The 21,524-nt window shown below is 38.0% G+C and overlaps 2 protein-coding genes across 3 annotated transcripts; one reads left to right on the top strand and one right to left on the bottom strand.

Annotated features, from left to right (window-relative positions):
• Positions 1-13,400: 13,400 nt before the first annotated feature.
• On the top strand, positions 13,401-16,006 carry rd3 (retinal degeneration 3, GUCY2D regulator). Its single transcript, XM_054619124.1, has 2 exons — positions 13,401-13,690; positions 15,649-16,006. The coding sequence occupies exons 1-2, from the start codon at positions 13,401-13,403 to the stop codon at positions 16,004-16,006; spliced, it is 648 nt and encodes a 215-aa protein (XP_054475099.1).
• A 744-nt stretch (positions 16,007-16,750) lies between these two features.
• si:ch211-22i13.2 (uncharacterized protein LOC553945 homolog) lies at positions 16,751-20,061 on the bottom strand. 2 transcript variants are annotated; one of them, XM_054618790.1, is made up of 7 exons: positions 19,912-20,061; positions 19,512-19,590; positions 18,910-19,062; positions 18,643-18,704; positions 18,428-18,520; positions 17,913-18,002; positions 16,751-17,822 (listed from the first exon to the last, which is right to left on the bottom strand). In XM_054618790.1, exons 1-7 carry the CDS (start codon positions 19,912-19,914, stop codon positions 17,772-17,774), a joined length of 531 nt encoding a protein of 176 aa, XP_054474765.1. In that variant the 5' UTR covers positions 19,915-20,061; the 3' UTR covers positions 16,751-17,771. The 2 variants fall into 2 exon arrangements, with proteins under 2 accessions (XP_054474765.1, XP_054474766.1); XM_054618791.1 differs by having other exon boundaries at positions 18,428-18,517.
• Positions 20,062-21,524: the final 1,463 nt, after the last annotated feature.

Raw genomic sequence — 21,524 nt, 5'->3', positions numbered from 1 at the left:
CACTCTCATCCTGCTTAATTTACGTACGTAACTTAAGTAATGTAATAAACATACTTATTTTAACAACCACAACCATGATCTTTTCCTAAACCTAACCAAGTAGTTTTGCTGTCAGACCTAATCAGTGATTACTCCGATGTGATGCATTTTGTTGCACATAATGCAGTTATTTCTGGCTGTTACACAATGTGTTTGCAGCTCCTCCTCGCTCCTGATGTCCTCCTCCTCCAGCGCACAGATTTTTATGGTTCACATTTATCTTTGGAAACAAACAACTGCTGCTGTTCGACATACCTCATCCCTTCCCACCCCAACACACATCCGAAAACACACCCCAAACACACAAACATTATCACAAGGATGTGCGTAATAACAAGAGGAGTTATGTGAAAACAGCAGACTCACTGCTGAGAAGAAGCTCATGGTGAAGCACATTACTGACTTGTTCAGCTTTGATATGCTCCCATCTCACTCACACAAACACAGATATACACACACATCTGTAAATATAAATGTCTCTCTGTCCTCTGAATATACCTCAAAAACTATTAATTGGACACCATACAAATTTGCAATCCATTAAGAAATCCATGTACCCTGCCTTCGCAGGCCCCCAGCTCCAGCCCCGCGACCCGGAATAGGATAAGCGGTTCCAATAATGGACATAGCAAGACATTCGTGCTCCCAAGAAAAAGAGATCTAGTGACTTTCGTGATCCTCTGACTTTTCCTCTAGCACCACCACCTGATTGACGTTTCTAGTTTTTAGTTAAATGTCTCAATAAAAAACCTATTGATAGGTTTGCTATGAGTTTTGGTGTGGCCATCAGGATGAATCGTAATAATTTTGGCAACCCTACAACCTTTAATCTAGCGCCATCATCAGGTCAAAATTATATTTTGTACTTTTCTCACTGAATACCTGCAAAACTAATGATATTCCCATTAGCGTCAGCCATACTTTGTATTTAGTGCTAATTAGCAAATGGTCGCATGCTAATGCACTCAATTAAGATAGTGAACGTGGTATACCTGCCAAACGTCAGCATGTCATAACATCGTCATTGACATCAGGTTAGCATGCTGACATAAGCATTCAGCTCAATGCCTGAAAAGTCGATCCTGACATAGCGAAGCCTCAGCCAAAGCTACCATGTAGCTACATCACAGGCTGCTGATATCCAACTATTGTAAATTCATCATGCAGCTAAAAAAGCAGGTTGTTGCTTGAAATTGAGTAAATGGTTAGTAATATGACATGATTAATGGCAAGTTCTGCAAACTAGCATCATAAACATTGTTTATAGTTCTGCTGATGATGCTTCAGTACCGTTTCTCTTCATTGGATTGTCTTTTTTCTACTGATGCAGAGGTGTATATCTCAGATCTGCCGCTGTGTTTACATTGAAAACAATGGAAGCAGCAGCTGCCGGTCTCTGTTTGAAACCACCTTTTGATCTTGTTCCAAGATCAAGAATTAACTTTCAATCTTAGCATTTAAGCCAAGATGAACAAGAAGTCCATTGCTCGGAAAGATAGAAATTTGAGAAAAAGAAATGTAGCATTGTGCCAAGGTTTGGTTAGAAACGTATTTACAAGAACACTCCACAGTGCACCTTTAAGGCTGAAATGAATGAATGTATTCTTGGTCTCTTCTGCTTTCATTCAGTCGTTCTGGTGGTTTGACTACATGGTGTAAAAATTAATGGTCAGCTTATTAAAACTCTAAATCATAAAATCGAAACAACATTTTTTATGTCAAAGTCTTTTTGAGCTTTAGATAAACAGTTATTCAATTTTGGTGGACAATTTTCTGAATGATGGTGGGAGTGTTTTGTTTCCATGACAATGATGTAAATCTAGCTTTAAAACAGAGATGCACCAAAACACACAGTTATTACTGAAACTTGAAACAAAACTGCTTTTTGTAAGTGACGTGCAAAGCAAAAGGTTCACCAGTTTTCTTACATTTACAGTGCATTCAGAACACTTAATATTTTGTTTTATTGTACTGTAAAATGTAAGATTTAAATGAATATATCAATCAATCATGACACAAAACCAAAATCATGACAAAGTGAAAAAAGGATTTTTAGATTTTTTTGCAAATTCATGCAACAGAAAAAAACCTGAAATATCGCAATGATAGAAGTATCCAGACTCTCTGCATTGACGCTTGAAATTAAGCACAGGTGCCTCCCATTTCTTTTGATCATCTTCGTGTTGCAACACCTTGATTGGAGTCCACCTGTGGTAAAATAAGTTGATTGGAGATGATTTAGAAACCAGTCTATAAAAGATCTCACAACTGAAAAGCCCCAACAAAGCACAAAGAACAAGCTGTGCGGTCAAAGGAACTGCCTGCAGGCACAGATCAGAGGGAGACAACAAAATGTACTGCTGTATTGAAGCTTCTCAAGAGAACAGTGACCTCCATAAGACTTATGAAAGACTGCTTGTAATTTGCAAAAAGAGCACCTAAAGTTCTCGACTGTGAGAAACTAGATTCTCTGGTCTGTAAATTGAACTGTTTGACCTCCATTCTAAGCGCTACATCTGGAGGAAACCATGCACTGTTCATAACCGCTGCAATGCTTTCCCAACAGTGGGCCTGGTGGTGGCAGCATTATACAGTAAGGGTGCTTTTTAGTGGCAGCGACAATTAATATATTTTTTTTATAAATGATGAAAATGTGATTGTAATTTGAATCCTATATTATACAACAGTAAAATTTAAGAAAACGCAGTAACCAACTATTTCACACAAACATGTCAGCACTAAAAAGGTTGATAAGTGAGCTCTGTGTCCGTATATTCTATACAAATCCCAAATAAGAGAACATTGGTGAATTTCAGATATAAGAAATTTACTCTTAAGAACGGTTGGTGAATGAGGCCTATGACCCTCTAAGCAAAGAACCAAGACACCGCAGGAGTGGCTTAGGGACAACTCTGTGAATGTCCTTGAGTGTACATCCAGAGCCCAGACTTGAACTAAATCGAACATCTTTGAGACCTGAAAATAACTGTCTACTGAAGGTCCCCTTTTAACCTGACAGAGCGTGATAGGATCTGCAGAGTACACTGGCAGAAAATCCCCAAATCCAGGTGTCATAGCTTGTTGCATCACACCCAAGAGGACTCAAGGCTGTAACCGCTGCCAAAATAAATAGGAGGCACCAGAGCCAACCAATATTTTGGTTTAGAGAAATCAATTTGTCAACTTTGGCTCTGGGATAGCGTGATAGCAGTTTTTCATTATATTCTTACATGGTATATACCAAACATTTGACATTTGTAAAGAAAATAATCATTAGTGAAACGACTCCCTCATATAGAATTGGGCCAATGTCAGGTCAATAGTGTAAAAATGCTATTTTTTTTATCATGCTAACCCATTTTTGAAGGGGATAACTAAACATTTTTTTTTTAAGACCACACTTTGTCTTTTCTTAGAAGAATGCCTTAAACAAAACGTCTGTGATAACAGTAAAATTGTTGGAGCTTAAAGTTAGGTAATTTCCTTGTAAAGTCACAAATTCTGCAATTTTTTATCTTGCAATGTGTCAATACATACAAAATCAATCAGCCAAAATTACTGTAATTTTAACAGCCCTGCAAGGTGGTCCAAAGAGGTGGTCCACTGTTCCACGACCAGGACATAATTAAACATTTTCCAATCGGTCATAGATAAACTTCCCTGCGGAGGCTAAGCAGTGTGATACCCCGATTATTTGGGCACCCAAGTCTGCTTAGTGAAAGTCCTTCTCCATAGTCTCCCTGAACTACTTCCACACCTGGGTTTTTGATTTGTCAAAAGCTGCAGTTGCAGCCCTTCTGGTTAATCGGTACTGTTTCAGAAGACTCCAGGTCTGGGTACAGAAGGAAGCCTCGGTTTCCCTCTTCCATCGGCAGCTGCTACAACTCTTTTCTGGCGTTTCAGTCACATCAGTGAATCGCTGGTGGTCTGGCCCCTTCCCTGCGACTACCTTGCCTTGGGAGACCCACCCAGGAGCTATTGCCCCCAACAACACAGCTCCCAGGGTCACTGGGGCACACAAACCCCTTCACCACGTTAAGGTGGTGATTCATTGAACTCCAGTTTGCAAAGAGGAATTTATTCATTAATTTCATTACATTTCCAGCCATCTGGCCTGCAATATGGCCATGTAACAGGCAGAGAATAAGGCCTTGGGGTGTCTGTGCCAAACTCACAGGCTGACTGAAAGCTGGCATGCTGATCTGCACTGCAGGGGAAACTACGATAAGTTTTATAGAATGTGTAAAGAAAACCCCCAGATAATTTCTTCTTTTTTTCAAGATTTTGTTGCATAAGGCAGAAAAAAACACTTCCACAAACAGTTTCCCTTCTCGTCAGTGCGAGTCTGAAATGTTTTAAATTGCAAGGTTTTAAGGAAGATGCATGTGTTTAGGAAGTAGTGATCATTCATCTAGATAAATGAGACTTGGATTATACTACATGAGTGAAAGTTTTTAAATGGCTGTAATGATTTTTCTACCCTTACACAATTAACTTGCAAGTCTTAAACATAGCATTCTTTCCAATCTCTACCATTCCACATGTTGTAAAAGCAGCATAACCATTTGTCTTAAAATGTCTTAATATTCCTTTAAATTTGTAATTATATGCAGGGACATTAAGTAGGAAAACAGCTCATAGGTCTTTAATGAATAGTATTAAACAGGATCAATTACTTGTAACCTGTAAAAGTTAAACCTTCAGGTCATTACGAGGTGTTGCTGAGCTTAATTTTTCTTTATGCCGGCTTATCCAACAGCTCAGATCATTATGAGCTATGAGAGTTTTCAGCTCCCAGTACAGAGTCACTGACCTTAGTACGCAGTCCACAGAGGCTTTTCTAGTGAAATGGGATGCTGGACAAAAGCCAGTGAAAAACGGGGATGTCAGCAAATCTGAGTTCTTTTTTTTTCAATGCACTCATGTGATCTGCCCTGAACTTCCCTCCCTTTAGACACAGCAGAAGAACGCGAGGCGATTTCAGGTCTAGTCAGATGTTATAGATCATGTAAGTCATTTCATGGCTTTGAGATTACATAATGAACTTTGAGCAAAGGGAAATTCTTCGTGACTGTTTACTGAGACAGATAAGGAAGAAGCGCATGAAATAAGAATAAATGTTTTTTTAAGCTTGTAAGACCATAAGTAATTTACTGAACAGTGAGTGAAATGCCACAACGGCAGCATCTTTATATATTGGTATACTAAGCTATTTACACTCACAGGTGTCTGTATTTGTTTATTTCATAATACTTCTGTTTACTTTTCTTCCCCTCTGTTTCCAGGAAATCCCTCCTTATCCCACTGCTCACACTGTCTAATTTCTCCACACATCAGGTGACAACAGGTTCCAAGAAGTACTCAGATCCTTCACTTAAGTGAAAGTAGTGAGCACACAGTGTAAAGATACTCCATTACAAGTGAAAGTCCTGCATCCAAAAGTACATAAGTATTATAAGCCAAATATGCTTAAAATATCAAGAGAGGTCACTGTGCAGAATTGATCATTTGAGACTTGATTTGATATACATATTTTTTAAATTCATACATTAACATCTAAGCAGCTTTTTAATGTTGTGTTTTTCAGTAACTGATGACATTATTTGGAGGAAAACTTGGAGCTTAACTCCTGTTAAGCAAGTACTACTCATAGCAGTCGGAGAAAAAGTACCTCTCAAGTGTACTGAAGTGCACTACTTGAGTAAATGTACTTATCAATGCCGTAGTCAGGATTTAAAAAACACTGAGGTGAAATTCACTGAGAAGTAAAAATGAAAGGAATTGTTCAACATTTTGGGAAGTACTTTTATTCACTTCTTCTAATCAAACCTTTGACAAGAAAGAGAACTTAGTGTATTTCCTAAAATGTCAAAATTTTCCTTTAGATATATTGAGTGAATTATACTGGAATCCGTCTTGAAAGTATACACCTGGTACTTAGTTACTTTCCAACACTGGATTCAATGAAGTTAATTCCAATTATTTGTTTGATAACAATCATGGAATTTAGCTTAAAAAGATAATGCGCCATGACACAAATATATGTGAAATGATATCTTCAGATCAAAATGATGAATTCAAAGATAATCACATAAATACATTTTATTGTGAGATAGATCATACACACTCTTAATTAAGTATTGATATCAAAAGGGAGAGAATATCTTCCACACTTGGATGTTTCTTTTTGGAATGGACCTTTAATGTCAGTGTGTTTTGTGCTCGGATCATCATGTGATTGTTATTCACTTCAGTGAGGAGTGCACAAAGGCAGAGAGATGTGCATGGGGGCTCAATGTTAGGCAGCGGGGCAATCAGACAAAGCTCACATTCAGTGAGTCTGTGTCTGTTGACGACACTTAACTGCTTGTTTCTTCATTTGAGGAGCCACAAGTCCTGATTGTCTTTCAATGTGCTGCACAACAAGCTTTAAGAAAGTATTTCTTAATTCACCCCACACTTTATTCACATGTTTATTTAACTAACTATCTCTGCCTGGTGATCTTCTGAAGGCCCTTCCCTTCTCTTACTTGCTGTTATAGTTCCGTTAAGGAATGTGTTGATGTATGTACATTACTATTTGTTCAGGAGGTGTGGTGACATGTTTGTTTGATCAAACATTTCAGGTTTTTCATCTCAAGAATGTGAAGTAAACCATGAGTTATCAAAACAAAAAAGTTAGGTGTTGCTTTATTTTCTTCTTTCTTCACTCAAATCTGTACAACACCACCTGCTATGATTATTATCCCAACAAACTGAGATGTTACAGAAGAGATAAAACAAAATAATAATGCTACCACCGTGTATGAAGCCTCTGCAGCTTAAATGGTGCGAAGCTTCCCTCTAGTGGAGTGCTGACAAACTACTTAAAACTTCATCAAACATGTCAAAGGGGTTTCTAATACAAAATAGATGCCATCCATAAATTGATTTAATTTTTTATCTAATAATTATAAAGGCATTTAGTAAAGGTACTTAACAAGAGGAGGCAAGTTTACTTGTATAGCACCCTTCAAACACAGATGAAATTTAAAGTGCTTTACATAAGGTGAAGAAAAGCATTAGAATAACATTTAAAATCATGATAAAATAATTAATTAAGATAGAACAAAATTAGATAAATTAAATAAACTATTATTACAATATTATTAAATACAAATACACAAAGTACAGCACTGCAGTAATAGGTTGCAACAAATATAAAAAAAATGATTGAAAGTGAAGAGGATAAATTAATATATGAATGGTCGGCTGTTGAATGTGACCTTGAAGTGAAGGGTAATCCTATTCTAGTTTCAAAGTAAAAGCTGGGTCACTGGCATTTTTTTAACCACCAGATAGTGACAAAGATCATTAATTGAAATTTAAAAAAATCTAAATGTGTTGAAACGAAATGACTTAGTGGAAGGGGATCAGTTGTATCAGAATTTGTTTTCAGCATTATCCACATACTTTGATATAAAGCCAATTGCATTACAAGAGCATGACGTAGATTGTTGGTCACATCAGTGTTGGATGTGTTGTTCAGGCTCTTCCTGTGCTGTCCCTTGAGTCACAATGACTCACTGTCTATATATGACATGTGCTGATCACCTCTCGGAGATTAACAGGTTAACAAATCAGGATCAGTGTCTGTGTCTATGTGTCTATTGCAGTAAAAAGGGACATCTGGTGCAGTTCTTACATGAAGTCACCTTTGATAACAGAAATAATGGATTCACTAACAAAGGAAATATGACTTTAACCACTTTACTTTCAGTTGCCTTATTTAGCAGTTAAAAAGTGTTTGGCCCATCAGGAAGGAGGATGATATCTATTAAATCACAATCATATATCTGGTAAGCAATATAATTAAAGTAAAGTGTGATTCCTATTATCGCAAAGGGAGCCTCATGCTGTGTGTCATTAATACCTGACAATCAATTTAACTCCCCACATACTTTAAAATTGAACTTTAAAGTAACAGTTCGCCTTTTCGAGAAACACACTTACAGTATATGATTTCTTGCTGAGAGTTAGATGAGAAGATTGATACCACTGATTGATACCACATTTGACTGTTTGCTAAATATACAGCCAGAAGCTTAGCTTAGCATAAAGACAGCAAACGGAGGGAAACAGCTAGCGTGGCTCTGTCCAAAGGTAGCAACATAGACCAACCAGCATCTCTAGAACTCACAACTTAACAAGTTATATCTCTCTTGTTTTATCCGTACAAAAACTAAAGTGCAAAAACAACAATTATCTACCTTCCAGAGGACTGTGTCCCCCTGTTTCCACTCTCAATGCTAAGCAAAGCTAACCAGCTGCTGGCTCCATCTTCATAATATAAGCTTATCTGTCAAATTTGTTCTTTCAAGATTCACTTTACATTACAGTCATTTTTGATTGGTTTGAATGCTCTGTACATTTATTTATACTTAACATTTAAACTAATATTTTTATTTATTTATTCTATTCTTGCATTCTAACACACTTAATTATAGATCATCTTTTTCAGAATTATTATTTATACTGTTGTTATGTACTGAACATATATTTGATTTCAAATTTCCATGATTCATTGTTGTATAATACTCACATTTTTGTCCTTTCTTATTACTTCTCCATATATTTCTATTCTATAAGGGGTGCAACTAATTTCCCCCGGGGATCAATGGATTTCTGATTTCCACATGCCACCTTTTTTGGCATAACATAAAACAATTAATTCAGCTATGTTCAGGCAGTTATGCAACACCTGTAAGAGTGAGTTTAATTGGATTTTCTTTTAACGACAAACTGAACATCCGCTGAATGATCCCCAATGAAACCATCTCCACCCGTCTGGTAATCCATTGTGGCTCAATACAAACACAAACACATGTTGTGACCATGGAGCTACACATTTGCACAGTGACGGCCTCTTGTCGTACACAGGTGTCTCTCCAGCAATTCACAACAAATCAGCCTTCCCAGACAAACATCAGACCCCGGAGACTTTGAGGTAAACATGGAGTGGAGGGAGGGAATCACTTTAAAGGATTATCACTGTCATGTGTTTGGATTACAGGGAGAGCCTACCATCCCATCTGTCACCTTCAAGGTGAGGTCAGCACACCGTCTTTACCTGTCGGAGGCCTTTGTTCATTTGTTTAGATTAAAAACAGGACTCTGTGGTTCTGAAAACACAAGCACTGCCTTTTTTAGATTGAGCTACTCTTCTTTGTTTGATTCTTTGTAGCATTCTTGTGTATGTGGCATGTACAGTTACAGTTTGTAACCACTGACTGAAGTGCAGAGGCGGCCTCTGGCTTTGAGATGAGGAAAGATACTGATTTAGTAAGCCCACCTAAGCTCAACCTAGACCCCTGATTTATGTGAGCTAAGACAATAATATTCAGATGTACACGGTAGACTAATCAGTACCTTTTTTTAAATTAGTTACATGCTATAAAAGGTTAATAAAGTCTCATATCTTCACGGTTGATAATGCTTATTTTTACGCTCTGCAGCCCTTTTTCATCAGATAAAAGGTCAAACTTTCCATCTGAAGAGTCTTTATTATAAATGATAGACATACAGCAGCCACATGAGACAACCTGGTAACCTATAGAGTAATGACTTTATACATTGCTTATTAGTGCCCTGGAAAGCTGCATTAAGTGCAGCATTTGAAAGAATCACACAAATACTTATAAGCGATTGGAACACACCATTATTAGAAATAGTTTTGTAAATTTACACCCTTCAAACTCTGAATTGTTTTGATAGTGTATGATGTTAAGTCTTGACCATGTGCAACATTATTATTTACAGTTATTCTTTCAGTTTATATTCGTGCAACTATTTTACCTACTTGTTTATTATTCTATCACTGTATCTTGTTATTATATTTAAATTTCATGTAAACCTACAACTTATTTGTGATGTAGCTTACTACTGTTGTTGTATTGATATTTATTGAGATGTTTATAAAAGACTGGTTGTGAACTATTTGAATGACTTACATTGAGATGGTTTAAACACAATTGACTTCAGATCATCTGTTGTTTTTTATTCAAGAACTCAAAAAATGAATTGAAGCTCTTTAAAATCACACTGGTTTTCTGTTTACACGGTTGGATCTTGGTGTTTCTGCACTGACTTGATAGAGTTCATAGTTCACCCAGCATTATATTCAGCTGTATAACACTGAGGAGGAAGAGGAGGAGGCGGATGATGGTATTGTGTTGGTGGAGGTGTGACTGGGATTTCAAGGTTACTGTGAATATATGCAGAAGGAAACCATCTGAGGTTTCTGCTCACACCCACACACAGAGTAAGCCAACAAGCATTGATATCCACCTACACAACAACTGCACATTTACCTCTCTGCTTTTCTATCATCTGCATCACATACACACACACACACACACACACACACACACACACACACACACACACACACACACACACACACACACACACACACACACACACACACACACACACAACACACACACAAACATTTCCTCCTGCAATTAGCAGTTTCCCTCCTATAATTCTTGCATGCCTGTCCGAGGCCAGTGGGACTCATTACCTGTGTGAACAGGCTGACCTCTTGCAGATGTTGCACCACTCGTCACTTAAACGGTGAGCCCACACTGCACTAACCCTATCCCCCAAACAACATCTTTTGATTTATCTCCCTCCTTCCATCTCGCCGCTCAACCCACCGTGTCCTCTTTATCTGCCTCTTCATCGCTCTCCAGCTCCCTTTCAGCTGATGGAGCTTATTGTGGACAAATAGGCTTAGGAGCATCACTATAGCAACGGCGAATCGTAAAAAGCTACATAAGCACTTCATCAGGGGCCGTGATCCAATGGCTCCCTGTTGGAGATGGTGCCCCCAACCTCCTACAACAAGTAAAGGCAAGCCAGAGAGGCTCATGGGAGGAGGAGGAGGGAGGCGAAAGAAAGAGAGAGAGAGAGAGAGAGAGGTGGAGATAATGCTGTGGGACTGTGAAGGGGACGGGAGAATCCATTTCTCTTCTCTCTCTCTGCTTTTGCCTGTCTTGTCTCTTCAGCATCCATCTACCCTTCTGATGTCTGGCGACTTTTCTTATTATGCTTTTCAGTGATTTTGTTTCTTGTGGAGTCTAAGAAAACTTTCAAAAGACAAAGAGGTAAGAAGACTGTTCATTCTCAATTCTGCTTTGGAGTAGTGAGCAACAAATTGGAGCAATAGCTGTGATGTTTCAACATATTCATGTTAGAATCTGCCAGAAGCAGCCAGCAGTCAAAGCGTAGATAAATGTTAGTTGTGAAACTGAACAGTGGGGGTATGAAGAGAGAGAAAGAAAGTTCAAGCCAATTTATTTATTTATTTTTCTCTTGCAACCAGTTTTTTATTATTCCTGGGAAATTAAAAAAGTCCAATTTGAATGTAACAAAAGCTGGTGAACATGAGAGAGAAACATGATTTGCCCATCTACTACAGAGCTGCAACCATTAGTCGATCAACAGGAATATAATCAGCAACTATTTTCATAATCGTTCAATTAATTTTTAAGCAAGAAATACCAAACATATGATAGGTACAGGTTCTCAAATGTAAGACTTGGCTACTTTCCTTGCCCTTGCTTTATAGTAAATTGAATATTTTGGGGGTTTTGGACTGTTGGTCAGGCAAAACAAGACATTTGAAGACATCACATTGGGCTCTCAATTGTGAAATTTTTCATTGTTTTCTGTTCAGCTGATTATTCAGTAATGAAAATAGTAATTAGTGCAGCCATACTCTTTATTTCTTATGTGAAAACTCCAGCAAAACAATATTTAAATACACAGTACAGTCACTGGTCTAACATAGGAACAAGTGAAAGTCTATATTTGTCTGCATGTGAGTGCCTCCATTTTGAAGGGCAGTCAGCTCAGTGAATGTTGGGTCAAGAAGTTAGAGCAGGTAAAGGCTTCAACCATCTCACTCTGTGAAAGCTTTTCTCTGCACATGTTGAAAGTCTGACCCACAGAACCAAAAACAGCCCCATTACAGTGCAGCAGAGTCATATGAAACATGTATAGCAGCTGTTGTTTAGATGACAACCTAAGCAGCTAAACAGATTAACCCAAGATTAAGAGAGGACAGTTACAAAACTAAATGGAGACCTGATAGAAGAAGAAAGTATTCCACAATGAAGAGATTACCTACAACATGTGTAAAGGTACAACATGAAGGTAACGTGTACATCTGCTGAAATACACAGTTTAAGCATGGAAACACTTTTGCGATCACTGCTTAGTGCTGCAACTAATGATTATTTTCAATATCGACAAACTTTCCTATTATTTTCTAAATTACTGAATCAGTCCTTTGACCTTAAAATGTCAGAAAATTAAAAAATGCTCATCAGTGTCATAAAGCGCAATGCTCGATTATTCAAATTGCTGTTTTGTCTAACCAGTTAATAAATTAATTCAGTTTATGGCTGCAGCTATCGATTATTTTCATTATCAATAAATCTGCTGATTCGTTTTTGAACTATTGGATTAATCGGTTTTAAAGAAAAAAATCCCATTGCAACTTTCCAGACCCCAGGATGACCTCTTAAAATGTCTTGTTTTGCTTGATAGTCCATAACCCAAATATATTCAGTGTGCAACTTTATATGACAAAGAAAAGCAGCAAAAAGCTGGCACTGGAGAATGTTTAACATTTTAAATATCTAAATAGATGCCAATTAATTGTCTGAGCACTAATCATTGTAGTCATGTATTCAGGTAGACTCCTTAAAACCTTTAACTCTGAATTAAATGACTACAACATAACCCTAACCCTTCATCAGTGTCCTCTTCTGTTACTTTTTTTATACTTTCATCTCAAAAAGCAATGCAAACAAAAGACTATTGAATTGAATACAGCATCAGTGGGAGCCGATATGACACTTGTAGAACAAAGAGCCATGTGGATGGGGGAGACAGGGGGGGGTTTATCCAGATGTTAAAACAGCATTCAGATGTGGTGATATAAATGATGCCAGATTATGCAACAAACACTATGCTGCCTCTTTCCTATGTGGTAAAAACCTTGAAAACCAAAAAAAACAACCTTATTCAACTGAACTAGACGATCAATTAAATGCTCATTATACCTGAAACAGCTACAACTCTGTACTGTTTGTTTGTTTTATTGGTTTCATGTTTCAAGCTTTGCAAAGTACAGAGGAGGCAATTACTGTAATAAAAAAAACAGCATGAATGCTCCTTTTATTCTCCAGTCACCTTGAAACAAACGAATACGAGAAAATATATTTCAACAGCTTGTGGGTATTTTTTGTGTGATCTCTCATCATTTCAGTGATTGTCTTTGTCTCATAGGGGCTGTGAAGGAGAACAAGGCCATGGCCTCCTGGTTCAGCTGGAATGAGCCGTATCACCGGAGCCCCCGACGGGACCCGGCCGATGTGGTCACCGACACCCTGATGCTGGAGTTCAGCTGGCAGCTGAAGGAGGCGGAGAGGCAGCAGAGAGAGAGGGAGAACGAGTACCAGCGACTCAAGACCGGAGTGGACTACAGCTGGCTGGCCAGCCCGCCTCGGTCCTCCTACAGCATCAGCACCGGGGAGAGGCTCGGCCTGGAGGATCTCTGCTACAAGGTGCCGCCGCCTTGCTGTGGCCTGGTCATTCTCAAGTAAGGAGACTCAAAAACTAGAGCTTAAAGGATATTACATCAATGTCTTGACCACGAAAGTCATCTTTTAGGAATAGTAATCTCTCTTAGTTTTATACTTATGGCCAACGTCTAATAAAAAAAAATATCAGATCCAGATCACCACCAAAACTGAATTACCTCAAAATTCAAAGCGCCATTAAAATCTATTTGATTAGTCCTTTAGTCTAATCAGCTGGCCAGCCTCTCTGTTTTCCATCACAGGACTCTGTAATTCGTTGGTGTCTTGGTCCTTCAGTCTGCAGCAGAGGAAGCATGAGCTTGTTGGAGCATCTGTTCACAGAAAACTGCTCAGGTCTCTGGTGTCTTGTTAGAGGTCGGCAGTTTTTTGGGAACCAGTTTGACTGCTGGTGTTAATGTGAGGTGCTAAACGCTGAAAAACGCTGGACACACAAACATGTGATTTTAATTAGCTGCACAGAGGAGGAGCCCTACATTGAAGGTACATCTACATAATTCCCTAATGCCAACCTGTCCTTATCTCTTGTTCTTATTCTGTATTTGGAACCCCATTTACTTCCACAAATCAGGATACACATAAAATGATAATATTTGTGATAGATAAATAATTTAGAGGCGAGAATGATTTTTAAATGTGGGACAGGGTTATATATATTTTTGAACTTCTATTTCTTTCTCTTATTCCACACATATATATTTAGATTTTACTCTCCTATCTGACAATTATTTATTCAAGAAGTTACACAAGAAAGATGGCTTTCCTCTTCTATAAAAACTCAGAAAGATGTCCAGATGCAATTAAAAGCACTAGAAAAAGCTAGAATGTGGACCTAAAATTAAGATTCAGTTTTGTGAAATGAAGCTGCTGTAAAAATTTCGCTTATATTTGTAAAACTGGCTCATATTTCCAATTATTATATATTTGAATAATCAATTCTATATGTGAATATGAAGCAGTACAGCTTTAAGTAATATGTTTAAAAAATACCAACTGGGACTTTAACGACTTGATGTATTTAAAGCGTGAATGAATAATCTAACATAAACTCATATACGTAGATAAGTTCTTTTTTCCAACTTAAAGAATGACCTTTCATGCTCAAACAATAACTTCCATGCAGTCATTATCGAGTATATAATAATCCTCTACCAAAGGTCAAACAATGAATTTGAGGCTGACGGCAGGTTTAAGTCCTGCATTGTCAATGTTGACAGTTGGGCTACATTTTCATTCGCAATCATGAATTTTGCCTTTAATGGGAGCTGATGACTGTGATCGAGATGATTGCCCTTAATTACATTTGTCATTTAAGTGGATGTTCTTTGGCTCAAAGGCCAGAATAATAACCCTGTGGTGCATTATCAGCATTAGTCTTGCTTAGTCGTGTATGTGGACAGAAATGGAGGCAGACAACTGATTATTTTTGTACTTCTGGCCAAATCGTAATCCTTTTAAGGGGCTATATGCTGTATATACATTATACTGTATAAGATAAATAGATCACATGACTTTGTGTAATATCAAACAACTGGATGTTGGTAATCGGGTCTTCACGAGTAGGACTACTGCATTTGTGAAAAAATATTGTATGAACCAAAATCTGATAAATTGCCTCAAATTATATTATTTGTCATTTGGGTCTGAAGACTACACATCTGAATATGAAAAGACATTTGGGAGTGTGGAGTTAGAAAGAATTGAGCTTAACAGACCTAGGTTTACCAGACTGAATTGGCAGCAGTTGAGTTGCATTGTGGATAATATGCACCAGGTTTTTGCAAGGAATAAAAAAGTTATTAAAAAAGTCAATATCTCTGGTTCTATTAAATTGATTTGATTAAATTGTCAATCCATCATGAGTTTGACAAGTTTGTAGGAGAGCTGTGCTAAGTACTCTAAACTGGTATTGTAGTATGACAGAAAATACACTGTAAACTTGACATTTTTCTCCTTACAGGTTCAGGGAGGCTCTGCAGGCCAATGAGCCTGAGGTCCAGGAGGTGTCCGACCTGTTTCGCTCCGTCCTCCTGGAGACTCTGGATGACCTGAAGGAGGAGCAGGAGGCGCAGCGGCTCGCCCACCAGTGGAACAACAAACGTGCCACGAGCATGTCCCTCGTGAACTTCAGGTCCCGGATCAAGATCAACCCGTTCGGGAGCACAGTTGGCCTGACATCCACCGTGACTGAGGGGGCGGGGTTGAGTGACCTCAAGACCGTGTCAGAGGATGTGGAGAGAGGGATGGAGAGGTCACAGAGGGTGTGGAGCATGCCTGACTTCAGATACAAAGGAAGCAGCAGCAGTAAGGTTGTCTGAGGGGGCGGAGGGCGTTCACAGCACAGGACCCGCCGCTACAAGATGTCCACTTTGCACCAGACGAGCCAGGATGAATCCTACTATCGTCCTCCTCTTTTCAGTAGGAGACTAATCAGCATTGATCCTTTTACTGATTCAACTGAAAGGGCATGTCAGATGTTTTTCATCAGATCCTCTGTGACTTGACAGCACTTCTTTTGGAATTGAAACAGTTTAAATTTTGCAAAAGAGTATCGCTTCTGGTAGTGGTGCATCTTACAGCTTTTAGACACTGGTATCTAGGCATTGAGGGCTATTTAATCTTGGCCTAGGATTCATGTAATTGAAAGGCTTTCTTGACCCCTAGATATTGCAGGGACACATGCAATATGTTGGTGTTTAGTCACACAACACAAAATGGCTGCAGAAATGAATGGTATTTTATGACAGTACATATGTATACATATACACATATATATATTTTAACTGTATGTACAAGTTATTGGTGATAGTCAGTGTCATCCAGAGGATGATTCATGCTCTCCTTATACATACTGCTTTGTTTTCTCCCGACAGCACACAAAGACTGAGCACAATAATTCATCATTCAAGATCAACTGAAAGCTTTCCTTCTGCTCTTCATTGAAAGATGGCGTCCAAAAAGAAAAGATTTTCAATAAAAGTTACCAGACCCTTTTCTGTTTGTCAAGCTTCAAAATTCAGAAGTGCCCTACAAATTTACTTCATATAAAGCTTTCAAGTGGATTGATTTATTTCAATTTAATAAAATGACTGATGTTGAAACACTGTTCATGACAGAATTTGGGGGAATGAATGTTCTGAATAAACCCATACACTTACCATCAAAGTTGATTCTCATATAAATTGAAAAAAAAAATGTACACATTGAAATATCAGTACACGCTGATAACCCTCTGGCTCTCACGTTTACTGTGGAAACATAAAGGGTAAGTTATCTACAAAAAAATTAAATCTTAAAAGGTAGTACGTTTGACATGAATGATTGACAGAGCCAGCAGGTAAACACTATTTTTCACTTTTAAGGAGAATCAATTTTACACATCAAAGTCTGTTTAAAGGGGTTGGAGAGTACTACTGCCAATGTGAGAGTAAAGCTGTGAAGTCTTTCGTGGCTTCAGAGGGAGCTGCATGAAGTCCGATAAATTGACTCAAGAGATGTCACCCGACTCAAAGTTGGCCGGTGCTGAAGATTAAGGTTGAAATGTTTAAAATCTGTTGGAGTGGAGTTAGAACCAGATCTCTGTGTCTCTTCAAGTTGCATTTTGGGTAATGTGGGCGGCTGGTTTTGAAAAATAATTCATGAAAGAAAAAAGATGAAAGAGAAGAGAAAGAAAAATTCTCTGGTCCACTGTGAATCCGACAATGTTATAGGAATAAAACGATGGAGTTCACTTTTGAAGGGGTGACCATACGTTCAAACAGCAAACTAAGTTGAGAAGCTGGTCGTTGGCCTTCATCTGATGTAGTTAATTATGGATCGAAATTTTGGTGACACAAACATTTCTCATATCACAAAAGCTATCAGGCCAAGTTGAATAATCCACCACCTGGACAGTGCCATGTGGTCCGAACACAGCTCCTTCACTCCATCCGGCTCGATGCTTCCTACGTGTCAATGCAAGTTGTATTCATCATCATTTTTTTTTCAGAAAACTCTTCATTGTTGTTCTCCTGGAAAGCTGAGTCGTTGTTTCCTGAGTTCTGCCGACGTGTCCGAGCACTATTACTGCCGTCCACAGTGGCATCACAGGGTGGAGTTCAAGAAATCAAGAAGTTCTGCTCGATTTTTATCCCGCTGTTACAAAAAAAAGGCAATTAACAATCCCTCCACACACTATATGGATACACTTGGTTGCCTACTTGACGAGCAAAAATGTGAGATTACCTGTTTGTCTTTCTTTGACTTCTTTACTTTCATCTTTATCTTCTTCCCTGAAATCATGCTGTACTTGCCCTTTTTCTTGTCCTTCAAGTACTGAAAGAAAACAAATGGAAGTTTAACAGGGACAGATTACAATAAATTGAAATCAAATTAAGTTGGTCGACATAACTACATATGTTACTCAAATGTAACTATGTATGTGAATATCATACTAGCACATGTTTGTGGCTGGCAAAAACTTCCAAAAATGTGGGGATTCCATGAAATTGCTTTGATATAAAAAAAGACCTTGTGTGGTTTGATGTATTTTGGAGCATGTTTGGGTACAACTCATCGAGGTGGACTTGATTTTAGAGCTGAGTGGAATTCGATGAATGGAAGTCATTTAGAAAATGGGGACAATTTAATGTAGGGAGTGTCTGGAATAATATACAAAAAAGTTTTTTTTAAATGTGTGTTTTTGGTCACACAGGTAAGAAAATGATTTTTTGTCTAATGGGACTTTAAAGGGCAGTTACCTTGGAGATCTGTACAGGTCCCGCGTTTTCCTCTCCTCCTTTTGCTTTCTTGTCTTTTTTACGTTTGTGTCGTTTTTCTTTCTTCCCTTTCTGCTGCAGGATACAAAATAAGTTGGACTTGGTTTCCAGTTATTTTCCATTAATAAACATTTCTGTCACTTTTACTGAAACTTGCTTTCAATTATAACTACATGAGATAAAGTGCACAAAATTACTTTTTTGTGTTGTTTCTCCTTTTTACTTTTCTTAGACTGCTTTCTGGATTTACTGTGGGAGTCTAAAAACAAGAAAACACATTAAGTCAATTTATAGAAGTTTGTACTGTAATAGATGAAAAAATAAATACACATAATATGTGGATGAACACAGCAAAAACATTCATAAAAAAAAACCATCTGACATAATACAATTCAACACTGACGAAAACCAAGAAGCTTTTTTTGGATTCTCAGATGCATTGAAGACTTTAAGAATACACTTACCGCTACTGCTGGAGCTACTCCGACTGTTGCTGGATGAGTTTGATGAGCCCGACGAAGAAGAGGACGATGAGGATGAAGATGACGAAGACGACCTAGAAGAGGAGGACGAGGAAGACCTACTACGACTGCGTTTCCGCTTCGTTTTTTCTCGGCCTGAATAAAACAGAAGACAGAATTATGAAGATAACATTTTGTAACTGCACAGATGAGGAAACTGATTCTTATTAAGAGCAAGAAATGAAAAAAACACTAACTACCTACTCATCTGTCGTCTTGGTAATGTTGGGAATGAACTAACCACTGTGACCTGATGCATTGATGACATCATGCACTTTAGGATGCTATTCTCTCTTGGTTCCACTATACAAGTTTCACAAATACAACTTTGTAACCAGGCTAGAGAGTGACATTTAGAAGACAAGACTAAAAAGGATAATCAAAAAACACTCACAGGAGAAAGAAAAATGGTTCTGACGTTACATGCACACAACATTTCACTTGAGACAGTAGTAGAAGTGAGAAAAACATCAGCAACACAGAGGACGTGACTGTGATGTCAAACTAGTGAAGTACTCATGCATCAGATCTATGAGCGGTCTTGCCTGAACTCGTTGATCTCTTCCTCTCATCTGTCCTGGAGCTCGAGCTGGAGCTGGACACCCTCGACTCCGCTTTCGTTGACTAGAAACAAAAAGACAAATATGTATAGCAAATGTACTGGAGTATGACACCGACCTGTGAGTGACGGGATGCAGTTCTTCACTGAAATCTGATCTGCGCTCCAAGGGACGACGGCGCTCACACTGACCAACCTGATAAAGTTACAAAGTGCAAGATCTACCTTTCTGACTCTGATAACATACGCTGAAAATATTAACGCTTACCTTAAGTGTCCTTTCACTTGTGCTTAACAAGGCTACGTCTACTAAGCTAAGGCTAAAAGGCGCTTTGAGCCATTACCCTAGAATGACCTAATGCTGGTTAAAGAGGTCCTGTACTCACCATGGCCACAGCAGAACACCGCTAATGTATCACATATATACACTGACACGTCAACAGCTAAAAGAACAGTAACATATATATTTATTCGCGATTATCTTTCGTTAAATTAGCATTAGCCAGCACTCTTAGGAGACATTTTGTATCCCATGATGCACCGCTGGACGGACGTTCAAAACAACGGTGCATAAGCCGACGACCGCCAGTCGGCACAGCAGCGCCCCCCAGCGGCGAAGGGGAGGAAGGGCAGCGTGTAAGGTCCTGCTGTGTACTGTACTGTGAGTAAAAGCTGTAAACTAAAAGATACAGTACCAGTCAAAAGTTTGGACACACCTTCTCATTCAACTACTTTGAAGATTCTAAAATATAAAACATATTCTGGTTTGTTGAGCATTTGTTTGTTTACCACATAATTCCATTTCTGTTCCTTCATAGTTTGGATGTCTTCAATATTAATCCTCAATGTAGAAAAAAATAAAAATAAAATAAAGAAAAACCATTGAATGAGAAGTTGTGTCCAAACTTTTGACTGGTACTGTATAATACGTTTTATTCCTGCTGAGGACTTTTAATCTTTAACTGCCTTCAAGTATCAACAGACAACTTGGGAAGAAGTTCGATAAGTTAAAGTTATCTGCATTGTTTCCTCACTTTTTTTGTGTAACGTGACGTTAAAGTCGATGAGAGAGGGAGAATCAACTTTATGGACATTTTGGAGGTGTGTCTATGTTCATCCTAATTAATATACATGGGCTGGGCTAAAAGCTAACATCAGCATGCTGTTTGAAATCTCATAATCATGTATCGACCGATGGAAGTATTTTTAAGCAAACATTTTTTATAAATATCTTTTTAATATGTATGCATTGTGACCAAGATGTTGTACATTTAACAGTTGAAAGATAAACTCAAATTACCTAAAACATATCTTTCTAAATACTAATTACATATGTTTTCTGATATATACAGTACCAGTCAAAAGTTTGAACACACCTTCTCATTCAATGGTTTTTCTTTCTTTTTTTTTTTTTTTTTTCTACATTGTAGATTAATATTGAAGACATCCGAACTATGAAGGAACACATATGGAATTATGTGGTAAACAAACAAATGCTCAACAAACCAGAATATGTTTTATATTTTAGATTCTTCAAAGTAGTTGAATGAGAAGGTGTGTCCAAACTTTTGACTGGTACTGTATACACTTGTTGGTTGATGCATTGAGCTCTACTAATTGGTGCTCAACACAAACTAGACTAAATTGGACAAATGTCAATTTTGTCCTGCTGGTGGTGCTAGAGGAAAAGTCAGGGGATCACAAAAGTAATTCGTCCTGAGGGGGCATGAAGGTCTGAAGCAAATTTCATTACAATCAATCCAATAGTTCATGAGATAATTCACTCAGAACCACACTTGAAGTTATTAGACTGTAATATTTCGGCAAATATCTGCAATATTACTACCACAAAACACACAGAAGCACTGGTACTGTACAAAACCATATTTATTATGACAGTATTAGTATATTATACAAATATGAGCACATCTTCACTGTATAAAAATACAAAATCTTGATGTGTTCCAGACATAATAATTCACTTGACAAACCAAAATAT

This window comes from Anoplopoma fimbria, chromosome 18 (assembly GCF_027596085.1).
Source record: "Anoplopoma fimbria isolate UVic2021 breed Golden Eagle Sablefish chromosome 18, Afim_UVic_2022, whole genome shotgun sequence".
Classification (NCBI taxonomy): domain Eukaryota; kingdom Metazoa; phylum Chordata; class Actinopteri; order Perciformes; family Anoplopomatidae; genus Anoplopoma; species Anoplopoma fimbria.
Note: the sequence above shows the minus strand (reverse complement) of the source record. Positions and strands in the feature narration are given on the sequence as shown.

Bases quoted from the DNA above. Each gene is read 5' to 3' on its own strand.
- rd3 (XM_054619124.1), top strand. From the start codon at position 13,401: ATGGCCTCCTGGTTCAGCTGGAATGAGCCGTATCACCGGAGCCCCCGA. The intron at 13,691-15,648 runs GTAAGGAGACTC...TTCTCCTTACAG, and splicing joins TGTGGCCTGGTCATTCTCAA to GTTCAGGGAGGCTCTGCAGG.
- si:ch211-22i13.2 (XM_054618790.1), bottom strand. The intron at 19,063-19,511 runs GCAAGACCGCTC...TGTTTTATTCAG, and splicing joins GAAGAGATCAACGAGTTCAG to GCCGAGAAAAAACGAAGCGG. The intron at 18,705-18,909 runs GTAAGTGTATTC...TCTTGTTTTTAG, and splicing joins GAGTAGCTCCAGCAGTAGCG to ACTCCCACAGTAAATCCAGA.